At 51.4% G+C, this 19,175-nt stretch overlaps 2 protein-coding genes across 2 annotated transcripts in view; both read left to right on the top strand.

Moving 5' to 3' along the window:
* The window catches only part of LOC102870582 (spondin-2-like), an 8,213-nt gene extending 3,807 nt beyond the window's left edge, over nt 1-4,406 (top strand). The window contains exons 4-6 of the mRNA XM_006893647.1: nt 132-323; nt 994-1,168; nt 4,222-4,406. Of these exons, the coding sequence (XP_006893709.1) occupies nt 132-323; nt 994-1,168; nt 4,222-4,406 (552 nt within the window). The remainder of the gene's footprint in view (nt 1-131; nt 324-993; nt 1,169-4,221) is intronic.
* A 1,032-nt stretch (nt 4,407-5,438) lies between these two features.
* The window catches only part of RNF212 (ring finger protein 212), a 142,134-nt gene continuing 128,397 nt past the window's right edge, over nt 5,439-19,175 (top strand). The window contains exons 1-2 of the mRNA XM_006893646.1: nt 5,439-5,677; nt 6,668-6,786. Coding sequence (XP_006893708.1) covers nt 5,439-5,677; nt 6,668-6,786 — 358 coding nt within the window. The remainder of the gene's footprint in view (nt 5,678-6,667; nt 6,787-19,175) is intronic.

Raw genomic sequence — 19,175 nt, 5'->3', positions numbered from 1 at the left:
CAGAAGGGCAGTTCCGTGGCGTGTGTGGAGGGGCAGCGCCGTGGTGCAGAAGGGCAGTTCCGTGGCGTGTGTGGAGGGGCAGTGTCACGGGGGGTGGGGAGGTCAGCGTGTTGCCATTCTGACCCCCGCAGGTCTCCTTTGTGGTACGCATCGTGCCCAGCCCCGACTGGTTTGTGGGTGTCGACAGTCTGGACCTCTGTGAGGGCGGCCACTGGAAGGACCACATCTCCGTGGATCTGTTCCCCTATGACGCTGGCACGGACAGTGGCTTCACCTTCTCCTCCCCCAACTTTGCCACCATCCCTCAGGGCCCGGTGACTGAGGTAAGCGGGGCGCACTCTCCGGGTGGGATGAGGATTGGGGAACTAGGACCGTGCCCGCCACCCCGTCCGCCTTCACCCTTTTTCCCTGCCCGTCTGCCTCCTGCGCTTGGTCCCTGCATGACCGTGACCGTGACAGTGAACGCTGCTTTGACCTTCGGGTGCGGCTGGAAGGTCTGCTCTCTCCAGCACTGGTGTCTCACGGGCCTGCCCGTTGTTGGCTGGGAGTTCAGCCATGGGCCATGTTCAGTTCTGAGACTGACTCTATGGGAAGGTCACAGCCTTGAGGGAGGGGTTCACCAGCGTCCATCAGACCAGCAAGCCTGGTTTCTTGCCCCTTGGCTGTCTGACTGGACCCTGGGATCCAAGAAGCCCCCGTGGGACTGCTGAGAAGAGCAGATGAAAGCCCAGCATGCGAGGCCCCCCACAGCCCCTTCTCTGAGCTCACTTGCCCAGGTGCCCATATCAGGGGGGCCCAAGGACCTTGGTGGATCTGGAGGGCGTGCTCGGGTCACAGACTGTGCCACCCTGGCCCAGGATCATGAAGAGGCTCCCCGTTGGGAGTCTCCTGGCCTGTGGACCCGGTCACATGGTACCTGCACCCAGGAGCCCCACGGACCCTCACAGCAGGCCCTGGGGTCCCTGTGCTCACTCTCCCCCTCCTTCCCACCAGATAACATCTTCCTCCCCGAGCCACCCTGCCAACTCCTTCTACTACCCGAGGCTCAAGTCCCTGCCGCCCATCGCCAGAGTCACGCTGGTGCGGCGCCGGCACAGCCCCAGGGCCTTCGTGCCGCCCACTCCCGACCTGGGCGGCCGCGGCAATGAGATCCTGGACGCCCTCCCAGGTAAGGGTGCAGCAGCAGGCAGTGTCATCCTGGGGAGCAGGCTGGCATGGCACCAGAGCGCTGGCAGGCCCCATCAAGGGGTCCTGAGACCCCAGAGTCTTCCTCACACCCGCTGCAGCTTGGACTCTGAGTCCTGGTGATGCCAGGGCCAGGACGCAGAGTGGAGCTGCTTCTTGGGGAACTGGTGCCCACACCCTGGCCCCCCCAAGGCCCCTCCCTCACCCCAAAGCGACCCTCACAAGCACCACCATGACCATCAAAGAGCAACGATGCAGCAAGGTGGCTCCAAGGTGAACATCCAAGTGCAACCTTGGGAGGCCGGGCAGGAAGTCAGCGCACGCAACTTTCAAGTCCGTGGACTTGGGGCAAGCCACTCTCCTATCCAGGGGTCCTGAAGGTGCCATGGTTAAGTGCTCCGCTGCAAACTGGAAGGCTGACGGTTCAAACTCACCCTGTGGCTCGTGCTCCCACCCGACAACAGCCTGGAAAAGCCCACGGTCAGACCTCCAGTCCCATGGAGTGCTGTGAGTCTGGGGGAGTTAACTGGACAGGACCCAACAACCATTACCCCCTTGCTGGGCGGATGTGTGCGTCAAGTCGGAACCACTGACTCTCTCGCGGGTTTTCAGGAGCAGTCAGCGCACAGGAGATATCCAGTTTTCTCCAGCGGAGCAGCTGGTGGGTTTGACTGCATGCCTTTGGGCCGGCAGCACAGCTCTTTACCACCAGGCCAGAGCTCTACGACCCTCGGTCTGGGTAATCAGACCCTGTGAGGGAGAGGAGGCAGGGCCCTCCAGGAGCACCAGGCAGGGCCATGGGCAGGGCCATCCGTGGGCTCCTGGGGGTTCTTCCCGGTGTGAGCCGTCCACAGCAGGCATGTCCACAGAGTGTGAGGCGGGTAACTTCAGGTGGCCTGACCAGGTGGTGTCCCACTGGCGCTCACCTGACAGGCGACCTCCCCTCTAGCCCCCACAGGACTGTCTGCATTCCGGGTTAAATGAGCCTGAATCTTGTTCAACAAATCAAAATTGAGATTCACAGCGTCCACTGACATAGTCACAGATTCACAGCCATCCTTCATGTAATTCTAAAATGTGTACTGTTAGCTCGATCCAGGCTCTGAGGTTTAACTGCCACAGACAGGGCCTGTGGGAGAGGCACTTCTTGTGATTCTGGCCTCCGAGTGGAGAGTTGGGGTCCCCTCAGAGAGACGCCCACATGGGGTCTGTGTCCTTGCTGAAAAGGACAGAAGCGGAGCTGCAGGAGCCCTTCGTGGACAGAACCGCCTCCAGATTCTGGGTTCGGGCTGCGCTCGTGGGAAGTCAGAAAGAGCTGCCTCCAGCGACTGGGGCCTCTCCCGCTGGCCTGGAACTCAGAGCCACTGAGGCTAGAAGCAATGTCACCCCCGGCGAGGCCCTCCCAGAATGGTGGGCAGGTACCAGGCACGCTGAGCTCGCTGCGTGGGAGTGAGGGCTGCACACTATAGCCCCTGACATCACACAGCACAACCCCGTCTGGATGCTGAGGGCAGACCAGAAGGAACGTGTGTGCCTCAGGGCCAAGCTGGTCACAGGTGACAGCCCTGTGAACCCTCCGCTGGAGGCCAGGAGCTGCCGCGTGTCTGCCCGCCTGAAGGGTCCGAGAAAGGACGCTGTCTAACTAGGTGCACAGGCCATGGGCATCAGAGCCACGGGTATCTCTGTGCAGGACCTGCCTCCACCCACACAGAGGAGCATGGACCCCCGGCACCCCCCTCCTGCTGTCTCTGCAATGCTCAGAGCACCATGCCAGGGCTCTGCTGGGGCTCCTGGGCTCGGGTGGGCTCCCCTGTGAGGCACCCCAGAAGGTGGTGAGAGCTGAGAGGGGAGGTGGGTCCCAGGACCGTGCACTCTGCTCAGACACCAGCCAGAAGCCAGAGCTACAGGCCAAAGCCCCCTGCAGCTCCTAGCCTGGCCACAGAAATGCAGTGCGATTCACGGACCGTGCGTAAGAGAGGGCATCAGGCCCACGGGTCAGGCCCAGCAGTGCGTGAGGCACCTCCAGAAACACTTATAAAGAAGAGAACCGAGCCCACAGGGGTCCAGCTGGCTCGAACCCTGCTGGCTTCCGAGGCTCCACCGCCAAGCAGGAGATGGCCCAGCTTTTCCCCAAGCAGTGGCTGACGGACTTGAACTTGTGACCTTTCGGTTAGCAGCCCTACTGACAAAAGGCACGATGCCACCCACCAGCAGAGGCCGCCTCTGGTCCTGCCATCAGCTGGAGCCCACTGGGTCGGCAGCTTGGTTTCCTTAGTAACAGATCTGCCACCCTCTCTGGGTACCACAAAGCAGCACTAAAATGCTCTGCTCAGGGTTCGGGGGCCGGTGCGGCATGGGGAGAGCCCAGAGGCCTGGGAATGAAGAGGACGAGGTGGCCGAATGACCGCAGACGCTCACTGGTTATGCTTGAAAAGACGTGGAACTAGACGGGAAACAGGAAACCAAAATGAACATCTGCACTGAACACATGTGAGCCCCACAGAGGGGAAGGTGACATGAACAAGCCGTTCAGGGACACAGCAGCTGGGGGACAGACGGGCGCGGGGGGTGGGACCACTGTCAGAGCTGCCCTGTCCACACTCCAGGTGGAGGGCACCAGGGGACATGGCAGCTGGGGGACAAACGGGCACAGGGGGGACTGTTGTCAAAGCTGCCCTGTCCATCTTCCTAGTAGAGGGCACCAGGGGAGACGGTAGCTGGGGTCAGACGAGTGCAGGGGGAAGCCACTGTCAGAGCTACAATGTCCATTTTCCAGCTGGAGGTGGACAGCACGGTGTGGTCTGCTAGGGGCAGGTGCTGCTGCTGCCCAAGACATGTGACCACCTCAGGGTCTCAATGCCACACCGAAGGCACCTCAGGTGTGTTCCAGAAGGCTGGTTTGGTCCCATCCACCTGTGGCTTGCTCTCCAAGGAGGCACAGAACTGCAGCTCCTTACCAATAGGCCACCTGAGCGCCCCCCACCTCTGTTAAGCACCTCTATTCACACCCTTGTCCGTGCTCTGTCCTCTGTCCAGCTCCTGAGACGCCGCTGGACTGCGAGGTGTCCCTGTGGTCCTCCTGGGGGATGTGCGCAGGACACTGTGGGAAGCTGGGTACTAAGAGCAGGACCCGCTATGTTCGTGTGCAGCCCGCCAACGATGGGACGCCCTGTCCTGAGCTGGAAGAGGAGGTTCACTGCACCCCTGACAACTGTGTCTAGGATGCACCTTGGGACAGTCAGGGCCCCCCGGGCGAGGGGGACAGGCCAGTGGAGTGTCTCGTATGGGTCCGATCAGGATTCGAGAGGGGTCTGGGCGAGCTCACGATGTGATGGCCCTGGCACATTTCCGCGCCCTGGTAGACCTTGTCCACCGAGGGCCCAGGCGGGGCCTGTCCTCCACACAGAAGTGACCGCTGTGCCCTCTAGTGGCAGGGAGCGGCCGTCCTGGACAGCTCCTTCCTTCCAGGCAGTCCATCCGTCCCCACCTCTGTCCACGCTTAGGGTCTGTCATTCTAGCAGGGCACCTCACGTCCCCAGGCTTCCCCGCCTCGAAACGATGATGTCTCTTTATAACTTATTGGCGGGGCAGAGACTGTCTTCGGTGCCAGGCGCCGACACCACGCCCTGGAGTCTGGGGCGAGCATCAGGATGACATACCTCACATCTGACCACTTACGCAGCCAGTGTAGATGGGAGCCCTGGGAGCCGGGCCACGGAGGGGACCCCACACCACCCGATCTTCTGAGGGGCTGCCAGCCAGGCCCTGCTGTCCACAGCCAAGCCTGAGTCACGCACGTAAAGTGTGAGGGCAGGTTCAGAAACCAGCCCCCTCCCCAGTATTCCAATCATAACAATCTCCGTGCACATGAGTAATGAATAAAGACTATGTCCCCCCACAAACGCTGGTGCTGGGCCGTTTCTGGGCTCCGGAGGTTCCTGGCGGGAGGGACAGCATGGTTGGCGATAACGGAGGGCACATTTGAGGAGTACTGGGGGAGGCTGTGGGGCCATGAGCGAAGGGGACAGACCTGGTTCTCTGGATGCTGTGGGACTCAGGTGGGGGCTGGAGGGAGAGACGGGCTGGCACAGGTGCGGTCAGAACCCGGGCAGGGCAGTGTGAAGGACGGCCTCTCGGAACAGACGTCTGGTGACATCAGAGCACTCCATTGTGACCCGCAGGCCCAGGTACTAGGAGGCAGAGCTGGCCGGTCGGCAGGGCATTGGTGTCGCAGAGAGGCCGGACCAGGAGAGATGGTGTCCAAGGTGCTGGCACTCCTGTTCTTCGTTCCTCTGCTCTCTGCAAGGGAACCTCACTTCAGCCAACCACCCTACCCTGGACCCCTGAGCAAAAACCTGCCGCCACCTTTCACCCCTTTGGAGTCGAGGAAGTCCATGCAACTGCAGTCATCATCATCGAATGGAGGCCCACCTGTCCGCAGACTGGCCCGCCGTCTCCTGTCCTCCCCTCACCTCCTGGAGCCAAGGAATCCGTACGTGCTGTCCCATGGACCCCCGCCTGTCTTCTAGACTGCAGACCACTGGTGTCACTCATCATTTCTGACCCCTCCCTAGCCCACTCAGATTGGCGAATCCACACTCGTCACCCCTGGATTCCACAGCCTGTGGACCTCGAACCCAGCCTGGCCCTGCATCTCTTACCCTCCACTCGCCCCCAGAATCAATGAGCCTGAATTCACCGTCACCTGGACCCCCCCCCCACCTGTCTGCACTGTCTTCTGCCCCTCACTGGTTGGTCCTAGATGCCAGCAAAGTAGTACACATGGTCCACTCCTCTCCAAGGACCACCCCTCATTGCAGCCCAGTCCTTCGACCAGCCCACTATTTACTACACAGGTACTTTTAGGGGACACTAGACCCTGGACACTTCAGAGCCCCATCCAAGGTCACTTCAACCCTCCACTGGCCACTACCACCAGATAACCTCAGTGAGCATTCTAGACCGCAGCCCACCTTCAACCTTCCACTGGCCCTTTGCCATGAGAATCATCTCAAGGATTGTCCACGGAAGCCCTGGCCGCCAGCAGGACCCCTGAGCCCAGACCACCTTCAGCTTCCTTCAACCTCCCAGTAGCCGGGAAACAAGAACAGAGAGCACGTGTGCTGAGGGAAGGCGGTCTCCCGTGAGGCCTGGGCGGCTATCTGTGAAGACAAAGGTTCCTGCAGCCCCCAGCGGAACACCTCTCCGCACTGGAAGGGGGTGGAATACAGCTTGTGTGCATCAGTGAGCTGAAGCCTCGGGACCCGTGATCTGAGCCCTGTGCCCTGGGATGGAATCCCTGCTGGGGAATGGTCCAGGGGCTGGAGCTGTGCGTGTGGGCTTTTGTTTTGGAGACTTGCTTTAGTCAGATGAGGGGAAAGGTGGGCAGCCTGTGAAGACTGTGCTCCTGGGAGGAGCCTTTCTGGAGAGCTCACACCCTCAGAGAATGCTGAGAACTCACGTCTCAGACGCCTGCTCCCAGGACCCCTGAGAGGTGCCAGTCGCCGCGCTGCCAGCCGCCCTCCCCTCGCCGGGAGCCGCGGCTGAACCATCCTTCCCTCCAGCAGCCCAGGAGGGACATGGCTGTGGGAGCACAGGCCTGTGACGTCCAGAGGGCTCTGATTACGCCCTGTTCCTTCTCTCCTGGAGCCGTTCAGAGCTTTGGAACTAACCGTGGCACTTTCCCCTCTGAAGCTTACTAGTCTGTCTAAACAAGGAGTGGGGCTGATGTTGTCATGTCCACCGACAATTAGACAGTGCTTCCTATTACCAGCAACGTTTCTGTGTCACTACTTCATCAGGCGAAATGTCACGGTTGGTACTGTGGGTGGGGTTTTCATCTGGCACACTGGTGGGGACCTGGCACCTGGAGACAGCCTTGAAGGCAGATGGCGTGTTTAACGCAGACCTCAGGAAGGTCTGGGACCATGACAACCTGTGGACCCAGGCCCTGGGAGTAATGTGCTGAGGGAAACAACCTCATCTAAGGGTCTTCAAGATCAGAGAGGGTGAGGGGGCTGACGGAGCAGGGGGTGGACAGCACAGGAACGCTGTGAGCTGAGGCATTTCTCCTGTCAAATCCAGGAGGAGCTGAGCACTGGAGTCTGCTAGCCGAGGTCTGCACCACACGAGGGGTGACATGCTACACTTCCCACCCCTGGGAGGGCACAGAGGAGAGGTGGGCCTGATGTGTGCGGCCCATACTTTCATTGGAGCAATAAAGGAATGTCCCCTGGTCATTCACCATGGAGGGACACTCCAGACCACGCTCAGCTCAGGACTGAGGACCGAGTCGTAGTTCTCAGGTTTTTTAGCTGGCTGGGTTTGGACATGGCATTTGTCAAGTTCAGCCCTCTGAGCAGCAGTGCTGTGGGGTGGGCAGGGGTCTCCAGGGCTCTGAGAACTCACCGCCGCCCACCTCTCCCCAGCAGAGAGCCTGGAGGGCGTGTAGCCTGAACACAGTTCACCGTCCTTGTCCTCAACACATCACAGATAATCACTCGGGTCTGACTGCCTCTGTGCCGGATGTGTCACAGATTTTTGACTCTCACAAGTCAACGAGAGACAGGGGTGGTGACAGAAGAAACACAGAGGCAGAACATCCCAGCACACACACAACCACTAAGGCCACCTCTCAGTCACTTTCTTGAAATCTCTCTGTGAGCCGTAACAAAACAAAAGCAAAAAAACAAAAGGAGCATCCTTTACACGGCCGTTTATCTTGGTTCTAAATTTTTAGAGACTGCTATGCAATCACTTGTTATGCATCATCAGAGAGTTGGACAATGACTAGGGAGAACTGAAGGAGAATTGATGCCTTTGAGCTGTGGTGCTGGAGAAGAGTATTGAATGTTCCATGGACTTCCAAGAAAACAAACAGATTAATCCTGTAGAGGGTTAAACCAAGCTATCCCTTGGAGGCAAGGATTCTGGGGCTTCGTCTGACATACTTTGGACATGTAGCCAGGAGGGACGGGTCCTTGGAGAGGGACATCATGCTTGGGAGGGTGGAGGGACAGCGCAGGAGGGGAAGACCCTCTATGAGGTGGATTGATTCGGTGACTGGGGTAATCGGGATGGGTGTGTCAGAGGCAACGCGATTGGCACAGGATAGAGCAGGGTTTAGGGCTGTTGTACATGGGGTCGCTATGAGTCGCAAACGACTCCACGGCACGTAACAGCAACATGTAACAGTAGTTAGAGCGGAGGTCATTAGAAGTGCCCTACATCTCTGGTTCTGTAACAGGAAAGGGACTCTGCCCTTTGCCCAAGGATGGAGGCAGTACCTGCTGGCCCAAATGTCAGCTGTCAGGTAAATTAACAGAGTCACCTTCATCCCAAGAAGGGGACAGGCCAGTGTCATCCAGCAAAGGGACGGAGCAGTTCTCACAGCAGTGATGTGATCACTGTTCTTCAGGTCTGAGAAGGGGCCCGCACCCCAGGGTGGGCGTGGACAGCTGGCCCACACCAGAGAAGGGCCGGTGTGTCCTCCTCAGTCAAGGGGACATTGTGAGATCTCACCTGTGTGCTTCCAACTTTACAACCTCCTGCTTCCCTCACAAACCATGTCACGTCACAGAGTATGGTCCCTGACCTGCAAACGACAGACAAATCTGTCTTGGAAGAAATACATCCAAAAGACTCCTTGGAAGTGAGGACAGTAAAACTTTTGCCTCATATACTCTGGGTATGTTGTCAGGGGTGCAGTCCCGGGGGAAGGACACTGCGTAGAAAAGTAAATGGTCAGTGAGAAAAAAGAATGACCTTCAACTCTATGGATGGACACAGTGACCGTGACAATGAACGGACTTGGGAATGGAGACTGTAGGAAGGATTACACAGATCAAGCGGCACTCTGTCCTGTTGTCCATCAGGTCACTGCGAATCGGGGCCAATGCACGAGAACCCCAGGACAATACGGTCTGTGTGGTCATAGTAAATGACTAAATCCAGCAGAGAAAAGTCCAGTGTGGTAATTCTAAAGTATCTGCAGGGTGTTAGACTGTCCCTGTTGTGAGGACGTGAGATCAACAACTGCTGTTGTTAGGTGCTGTCAACTAAAGTACGACCCACAGTGACCTTACGCACTGAACCCTGCTCTATCCTGTGCCATCCTCACGCTTCCTGACACGCTAGGGCCCATTGTGGCAGTCACTGTCAATCCACCCGGTCAGAGGTCTTCATCTTTTTCGTCAACCCTCTGCCTTCCCAAGCATGAACACGGAACAGCCCCTCCTAGCAACATGCCCAAAGTATGTGAGGCAAAGGTTTATTATCTTTGCCTCCAAAGAGCACTCTGGCTTCACCCTCTCAAAGGCATCAATTCGTCGGTCATCATCATTCACTGTCCAGCTCTCAGATGCAGAGCAAGTGATCGGAAAGACTACAGCCTGAATCAGATGCACCTTAGTCCCTAAAATGACATCATTGCTCCTTGATAATTTGAAAAAATCCCTAACTGCAGACTTTACCAGTGCAAGACATCTAATTTCCTGACTGCTGGTAACAAGGGTGTTAATTGTGGATCCAAGTAAGATTAAGATGATGAGAGTTTCAATCTTTTCTTCACCTATCATGAATACAATAGCACATCAACAGAGAACAGCCTGAAGTGCAGGCTGGGTTTAGAAGAGGCTATGGTACTAGGAATATTATAGCTAATGTGAAACAGATCTAGGCTGAAAGCAGGGATTACCAGAGGAATATCTGTCTGCATTTCATTGACTATGCAAAGGTGTTGACTGTGTGGATCTCAACAAACTGTGGCTGACTCTGAGAAGAATGGGAATCCCAGAATACTTGACTGTACTTATGCTAAACCTATACTTGGACCAAGAGGCAGTCGTCAGAACAGAGCAAGGAAACACTGCCTGGTCCGAAATTGGGAAGGTGTATGTTAGGGATGTGTCCAGTCTCAATACCTTTTCAACCTGTATGTAGCATGTCCAAAGTATGTCAGATGAAGCTTCAGAATCCTTGCCTCCAAGCAGTAGCCTGGTCTCATCCTCTCTGGGATGAACCTGTTTGTTCTCCTGGCAGTCCATTCAATATTCTTCTCCAGCGCCACAGCTCAAAGGCATCAGTTCTCTATCATCCCTAGTGTCCAGCTTCATGATGCCGCCTGGTGGCCCAGTGGTGAGAATCTGCCTGCAAGAAACACAGGATTCCCCTTCTGTCCCCATCACACCGAGCGTGAGCACGCACATGAAGGTGTGTGAGCCAAGTCTTCAATCCTCTAGAACCACCTTGGAGACCAAATGTTTCAACTGCCCTTTCCAAATCTCTACTGAAGTATTGCACCAAGAGTGACACGAAACCTGGCCAAGTCCATTTAATTTGATGTGTCTTGGCTCACTTCTGTACCCCATGGGCTGTAAAATGTTCCCTGGCCTGAAGAAATGTCATTGAATTACCCAACTTGGTACAGTATATTTGATTCCAATCTTTTAATGGTGTTTCTGGCATTTGCATCTGTTACAGGATACGCAAAGCCCAGTCCAGGGAAAGTATTGTCTTAGGCTGGATTTTTCTGTTGTTAGTTGCTGGCCAGTAGGCTCCCACCTAAAACAACCCTAAATATAAGATGACAAAATCCTGCCCGACTCAAGGCCATCCTCACAACCACCACTGCGTTCTCGCCTTACTTGTAGTCACGGAGTCAATGCGCCTCGTTCAGGATTTTCTTCTCCTTCCCTGACTCTTCGCTTTGACAAGCATAAGGTCCTTTTCTGGGGGGCAGCCCTTCCTGACAACATGCCCCAGGCCTGTGAGATGAAGTCTCTCTCTCTCTCTCTGCTTCCAAGGAGCACCTTGGTTGCATTTCCTCCAATTTCTTTCGATTTGTTCTGGAGGTAATGCAAGAGAGATTCAACAGTTACTGTGAACACCAAGATTCAAAAGCATCGATTCCCCGTCTCCCGTATTCAGTCCTTTTACATGGCTATGAAGCACCTGAGAGCACCGTATCTTGAGTCAGGTACAACTGGCCTGTAGTGTCATCCTTCCTAACACTTCCAAGAGGTCCCAGCAGCAGATACGTCTACTGCAATGCAACATCGGATTTCCTGGCTTCCTGCTTCCTGGACTGTGTATTCAAGTAAATCCTTGGCAACGTCAATCTTCTCTCCATTTATCATGAGACTGCTTCTTCCTCCAGTCATAAGGGTTTCTGTTTTATGTTGTAGCGTAATTCATACTGAGGCTATGGTCTTGGATCTTCTTCAGAGGCTCCAAGCCCTCCTTACCAGGGGCAAACAAGACTGTGCCATCTGCATGCTGTCAGTATTTGAGGAATCTTCCTCCAACCCTGATGCCACGATCTTCTTCATACAGTCCAATTCTTGAATAATTTGTTCAGCACAGGCACAGAATGGGGATGGCAAAAGGATACAGCTCTGACACGCACCTTTCATGATTTTAAACCTAGTCACTGTTACTGTGTACACAGAGCTGGAACCGACCCAGGTCATCACATGGGAGGAGACTGTGCACCCTTGTCCCACAGAGCAGCTGGTGGCCTCAAATCTTGTGGATTTGAGTGACAATCTCGAGACTGCCATTAGGCCACCAGAGTTCCCTAAACCTAGTAAACCTTTAAACCTAGTTGTTGTTGTTGTGTGCCACTGAATCATTTGCAACCCATACTGACGCTATGTACAACAGTCCTGAAACTTGCTCTGTCTTGTGCCAACTTTGCTGTCTCTGACACACCTATTCCCATTACCCCAGTCACTGAATCAATCAATCTCTTTAATTGTCTTCCTTTCTTTCTCTGTCCCTCCATTTTCCCAAGTATGATGTCCCTCTCCAAAGACTGGTCTTTCCTTGCAACAAGTCCAAAGTATGTCAGATGAAGCTTCAGAATCCTTGCCTCTAAGAAGAATCCTGGTTTATTTAACCCTCTCCAAAATTAACCTGTTTGTTTTCCTGGCAGTTCATGATCTATTCAACACTATTTTCCAGCATCAGAGCTCAAAGGCATCAATTCTCTCTCCTCCCTAGTCATTGGCCAGCTCTCTGATGCACAGCATGCAATTGTGAAGACTATGGCCTGGATCAGGTGCACCTTAGTCTCCAGACTGATATCGCTGCTCTTCAGTACTCTGGAGAGGTCCCTGACAGCTGAATTTCCCAATGCAGTTTGTCTTTTTTATTTCCTGGCTGCTGGTACCAAGTTCTGTTGACCGTGGAGCCAAGTAAACTAAAGCTCTTAATAGTCTCAATCTCTTTACCATTTATCATGATGCTGCCAATTGGTCCAGTGGTGAGATTCTTTGTTTTCTTGATGTTGAGCTTCAATCCATATTTAAGGCTTCAGTCCTTGATCTTCTGCAGCAAGCGCTTCAGGTCCTCCTCAGTTTCAGCAAGCAGGATTGTGTAATCTGTGTAGCGCACATTGTTGATGAGTCTCCCTCCAATCCTGATGTCACATTCCTCCTCATACGGCCCAGCCTCTCGGATGATCTGTTCTGCATACAGGTTGAAAAGGTATGGAGATAGAATATATCCCTGACATACGCCCTTCCCGATTTTGAACTATGCAGTGTTTCCTTGCTTTGTTCCAACGACTGCCTCCTGGTCCAGTCTTCTGGGATCCCCATTCTTCTCAGAGTCAGCCACAGTTTGTTGTAATTTACACACTCAAACACCTTTGCATAGTCAATGAAACACAGATAGATATTATTCCTCTGCTACTCTCTGCTTTCAGCCAAGATCCATGTAGCATTTGCTAGAATATCCCTAGTACCATGGGCTCTTTTAAACCCAGCCTGAACATCTGGCAGTTCCTCTGTTGATGTGCTGTTCCAGTCATTTTTGGATAATTTTCAGCAGAATCTTGCTTGCATGTAATGTTATTTTGTTAGATAATTTCACCTTTCTTTGGAATGGGAACAAATATGAATCTCATCCAGTCAGTTGAGCAGGTGGTTGTCCTCCAGATTTCTTGGCACAACTTAGCGCATCCAGAGCAACATCTATTCGTCAAAATATGTCACTTGGGATGCTGTCAATTCCTGGGACCTTGTGTTTTGCCAATTCTTTCAGAGTAGCTTGAACGTCTTCCTTCATCACCACAGGCTCTTGCTCTTACATACTGCCTTTTTTTCCTGTTTAAATGTTTCTTGGTCCAAGCACAGAATTCCAAAGAGCATACTTAAGTATTCACAAATTCTCATTCTTTAAAATGTCATTTATATTTTAGGATATGTATTATCATTATTTAGATTATCATTATTCAGATTATGTAACATTGCTTTCTGAACATGAAGAGGACTTGAAACACCAGCTTCGGAAGATCCACCACTACAGCTTTCTATATGGACTACATCTCAACGTCAAGACAACAAAAATCCTCACCACTGGAACAACTGGTGACATCACAACAGAGGGAGAAAAGATTCAAACTGTCAGCCACTTCGTCTTAGACGGATCGACAGTCAATACACTTGGAGCATTTAGGAGACACACTGCACTGGGAATGTCTCCAGGTAGAGGCTTCTCCAAATTATAAAAAGGGCAATGATGTTAGTTTGAGGACTAAGGAGCACCTGATTCAGGCCAGGGTCTTTTCAGTCATTTGCTCCGCTGCTGAGAGCTGGGCAATGGATAACGATGAGAATGATAAAGAAGAAAGATTGATGCCTTTGAGTTGTGGTGTTTGAGAAGAACGCTGAACACCCACGGATACCTAGGGACCAAACATATGCCTGTGGGAAGGTGCAGACAGAACGCTCCTGGAGGTCAGGACAGTGAAGTGCATCTCACCTACTGGGGCGTGTTGCTAGGAAAGGCTATTCCTTAGAGGAGACCAGCACGCGTGGAAAGCTGTGAGTATGGCAAAAGAGAGGAAGACCTTCAGCCAGAACTAACACAGTGGCTACACTGACCGGCTTAAGTGTGTCAGAAATTGTGAGGCTGCCACAGGCTGCAACAGTTCAGATCCTGCTGTTCATGGAGTCGCTTTGCGTTGTACTCATCTTTTTTTTTTAATTTTTATTTATTTATTTTATGTGTGTACCATCAAATTGGATCTGACTGGTACAGGAGGCGATTGTTCCTCCTCCTTCAGCAGAGCATCTGGTGGATTTGAACTGCGCACCTCTGGGATTGCAGTGCAGTTTCCTGCCACTAGGCCACCAGAGCTCGCCATGCGTTGTACTCATCTTGATGGCATCTAACACCACATCTGAAATCTGCTATGACTCATACAACTGAATACATTGTAGACTCAAAACACAAGTAGTAATCTCTTACTTCAGCCAAGTTCCATGTAACATCAACAAAGACAGCTCTCTGCACGTCGGTCTGCAGAAGTCTATGAAGAAGCCCAACAAGTTCTGCAAAGAGCTGGGAAGGAAACATGGGCTGTTGGGAAGGCATAGGAGGGCAATTCCAGGTAGATGGCTGAGTCAACCTCACTGGCAGCGTGAGGGAGCAGAGATGGGAAGGAGTGAAGAGGCAGCTGAAGAATTCTAGAGAGCCTTTGTTGAAGGTCTGAAAATAGATCACAGAAAGCCAAGAGGAGGTCTGAGTGGCCGGTACTCAGGCACTGGGCAAACGGGTGGGAGATGCATCAGAGATGGGCTGTGAGTACTTCTGCTTCTCCCCAAAATGCCAAGAGGAGGCCCTTGAGTGGAGAAATTAGAACTGGTCAATGAGAGCTTTAAAGGGCCCTTCTGGCCACTATTTTGAGAAGATGATTTAGAGCAGCAAAGACAGGTGGCTAATGTTTCCCACTGTCTAGTAAGATGAGTATGAACCCAATCTCCAGAATGTGGAGGTTAACCCAGTTCTCTGCATCTACCTTCTCCACTCTTGTTAGCAGTCTGCACTTGGCCTATTGTTGTTGTAAGGTGCCACTGAGTTGTGTATCACTCATATTAACCTATTAACAACAGACCTGCACGCTGTCCCATCCTGTACCACCCTCATCAGGTCTGACACACTTCAGCCCACCGCTGCAGTCACTGTGTCATCCCATCTGGTTGAGAGTCTTCTCTTTCATTGACCTTCCACCTTTCCAAGCACAATGTCTGTCTCCAAGGAATAGCTTCTCCCAGCAATGTGCCAAAGTATATGTGATAAAGCTTTCTCATCTTTGCCTCGAAGAAGTACTCTGGCTGTACTTTCTCTAAGACATTCTATTCTTGTGGCAGTCCATGGGATATCCAAGGCTCTTCTCTTACATAACAACTCAAAGGCATCAGTTCTTTTTCTGTCATCCTTATTCATTGTCCAGCTCTCAGACAGATGTGCAAGTGACTGAAAACACCATGGTCTGAAAATGGCACACCTTAGTCTCCAACCTGACATCACTGTTGCTCCTAAGTATTTTGGAGAGGTCCCTGACAGAAGACTTGCCCAACGCAACAGATCTCCTCATCTCCTATCTCCTAGTACCAAGAATATTCTCTGATGATCCATTCAAGATGAAATGACTGACAATTTCAATCCTTTCTCCATCTGTCATGATGCTGTGTATTGGCCATGGTATTTTCAGTGGTCTCATATTCATGGAAAGCTGGACAATGAATAAGGAAGATCAAAGAAGAACCAATGTCTTTGATTTTTTTAGTGTTGGTGAAGAATACTGAACAGATCATGGGGCTGTCAAGAGAACAGATAAATCGGCCTTGGAAGAAGTGTAACCAGGGTGACCCTTAGAGAAAGAGTGGTGCATCTCATATTCTTTGGACATGTTATCAGGAAGGGCCAGTTTCTAGCAAAGGCCGTTATGCTTGGCAAAGTGAACAAAACAGGCCTTCCACGAGATGAGGTGACAGAGACTGAACAATGCACTCAAACACAGCAGTGGGAAGGACACAGGGCTGGGAACTTGATTTTTTCCTCTTGTGTATCTTGTGTCACTAAGTATCAGTATTGACTTCACTACACTTAACAACAATATAGCAACCTGGAGTCAGGTCAGAACCATACTCAGAAGGACATTATCTTTCCCAATGTGAAATGGACAGATGTCAGCCGCAAGGGTGAAGAGTCCACACCCTCACTTCTAACTTGCTGCCTCCCGTAGTTCCTGGGAGTTCAGTAATTTGAATGTCTCACCAAATCTCAGAGACTGTATCATATTGTTGTTGTTGTTATGTGCCTCAAGTTGACTGTGACTCATAGTGACCCTCTGCACAAGAGCACTGAACCCTGCTCTATCCTGAGACAGTCTCACTGTCTCCAACATACCTACCCTCATTACCCCAGTTTTTGTGTCAGTCCATGTTATCCAGGATCTTCCTCTCCTGCAGTGTCTCTCCTCCTTTCTAAACATGATGTCCTTCTCCAGTATATGATGTCATTCTCCAAGCACTGGTCCCTCCTGTCAACAAGCCCCACGTATGTGAGGGAAAGCTTCAAAATCCTTGCCTCCAAGGATCAGCTTGGCTTCACCCTCTTTAGGACAGACCTGTTAGGTCTCTTGGTGGTCCACAGTATGTTCAATTCTCTTATCCATCACCACACATCAAAGGCATCAATTCTTCTGTCATCCTTGGTCACTGTCCAGCTCTCTGATACACAGCAAGTACTTGTGAAGACCAGCCCCTGAATCAGGTGCACCATAGTCTCTAATCTGACGTCCTTTGCTCCTCAGCGCTCTGAAGAGGTCTATCCTAACAAAAAAGGAAACAAGCAAAGAGGTGCACAGAGTGGGGCGTAGGCCGTTTCCCAACAAGGAACTCTGTGTACCAAGGACAAGCTACCTTGTAAAGACCAGATGTTTCCTCCAGCAGAAGTTCTCCGGGCCTCCATGTTTTAGCAGTTAATTCAGTATTCTAAGTTAACTCACGAGACCTCAGGCTAATTAGTATCACCCTCCCAGAAGAATCTTTTCTGGCCTCCTCAGCCCTGCTGGTCAACACTACTAGGTCTGGAAGTCCTAGACCATGACAATTATTCCAAAGATGACTCCACATAAGCCAAGGAAAAATGCAAACTTGCATTTGTCTTTTATCTTATAGGGGAAATGACTCTCTTTTAGAAACCAGAGTGCTAACGCAGGTAAAAAATGTGGCTGCTCCTAATGGAAGTAGAAGAGCCATCCTAATCTGGATTTATTTTGATGGTACAGCAATGTAAGTACTTAATAAAACTTAATTTCACGTAAGTCCCAAAAATATCTGAATATCTAGCCTTGCCCTAATTTAAGGCCAACCAAATTCCAGTGTTTTGAGCTACAATATCTAGCTGAATCTTGATCAAAAGGGAGAAAATTACAGAACGGAATTCAAAATCTCCATGGAATCCAGACTCTCTGAGTCCACTAAAGTTGGATGAAACCTTGAAAATATTTCCCCAAGGTAATATGTAAACCTTAAAATATCCCCTGAAGTTTTAATTCAAACATCAATTTTAGCCTAATTATTAAAGATTATTTGCCTTAATCATTGTACGCTTTTTAAAAAGATCTATACGAATATAAAGAGTTAAAAGATAGTTCATAAGGATTATTTATATTAATAGATGGTTAAACATAGATGAACAAAATATATTAAACTGACAATACAAACTTAAAAGATTAGATGGAAAAATTAGGGAGCAATGAGTTTATGTTAAGGAGGAGGAATGATTCACACACAAAATAAAAAGAGGGTAAGAGTGGCCATTCAACTTAAAGAATGAATGTCAGTGCATTGTAGTGTCACATGTAGACACTGTTGGGTTGGTGAGTATTCAGCTGTGCAGGTTCTCAATAAAAAGTAAGGTAGTTTGGAGCGGGAGGAGGTCAGGGTTATCTCGACATAGCTGGGTCTGGGTCAGCCCAGAAAGGATGAAGTTCAAGGGCGAGGACTGCATTCAAGCCTGAAAATCCTGTGCTGGGTCCCACAGTCTTGTCCTGTACTGAACAACTCCTGAGTAGATGAGGTGGTGGTTGTTATTGTTGTTGTTATGTGCTGTCGAGTCGCCTGTTACCCATAGCAACCCTATATACAGCAGCTCTGAATGCTGCCCTGTTTTTGAGCTGGTCTCACTAATTCCAACACACCAACCCCCATTGTCCCAGTCACTGTTACCAATCCTCTCATCCGGGGTCTTCCTCTCCTGTGTTTTCCCTCCACCCTTCTAAGCATTATGTCCTTCTCCAAGACCAGTCTCTCCTGGCCACGCTCCCAAAGTATATGAGACAAAGCTTCAAAACTCTGGTCTCCAAGGATAAACGTGGTTTCACCCTCTCCAAGGCAAACCTATTTGTTTTCTTGGCTCCATGGTCTGTTCAAGACTCTTCTCCAGCACCACAATTTGAGACATCGATTCTTCTTTTGTCATCCTTAGTCATTCTGCAGCTCTTGATGAATAACAAATGACTGTGGAGACCAGGGCCTGAATTAGGCGCACCACCAGTGACTACCCCTACTACAACCAGAGATCTATAGGACTGGATTTCAATAGGGCTTGTTGGTTGGCAGAGTTGGAGGTGGGTGACCAAAGACCCTGCATCTCAAGCAGGCAGAAGAAGTGGCCAACTCTGCCAACTACCACAGAAGGAGGAGGATTATGAGAAGATCCCATGTTCTCAGCAACAATAAGCAGGTGACAGGACCTGGGGTACTGGAAGGAAGACAACATAACATTACAAAATGACTGGGAGAGTAGTTCCTGGTAATCATGCAGACGAAACACTCATTCCTCCAAAGCTCTACTGAAACTATAGAAAAAAGAGCATTTAGAAGACATAAACCAGGCTCCTTCCCTGAGTATTACAGCTGGGTGACACTTCAAGAGGCTTGGGGGCATGGAGACCAATATCCTACACACAGAGAGGACAACTAAACCCAAATTCTGCATGAGCTGGCGAGGTTGTGGAGAAACTGGAACCCTGATTCACTGTTGGTGGGAGTGTAAAATGGTGCAACCCCTGTGGAAAGCAGTATGGCGCTTCCTCAAAAAGTTGCAAATAGAGATACCATTTGACCCAGCAATTCCACTACTGGGAATATACCCTGAAGAGACCATAGCTGACATCCAAGCAGATATATGCA

Source organism: Elephantulus edwardii, unplaced genomic scaffold (assembly GCF_000299155.1).
Source record: "Elephantulus edwardii isolate Elephantulus edwardi_28Jun2011 unplaced genomic scaffold, EleEdw1.0 scaffold00129, whole genome shotgun sequence".
Classification (NCBI taxonomy): domain Eukaryota; kingdom Metazoa; phylum Chordata; class Mammalia; order Macroscelidea; family Macroscelididae; genus Elephantulus; species Elephantulus edwardii.
The sequence above is the reverse complement of the archived record's forward strand: the minus strand, read 5'-3'. Positions and strand labels throughout refer to the sequence as shown.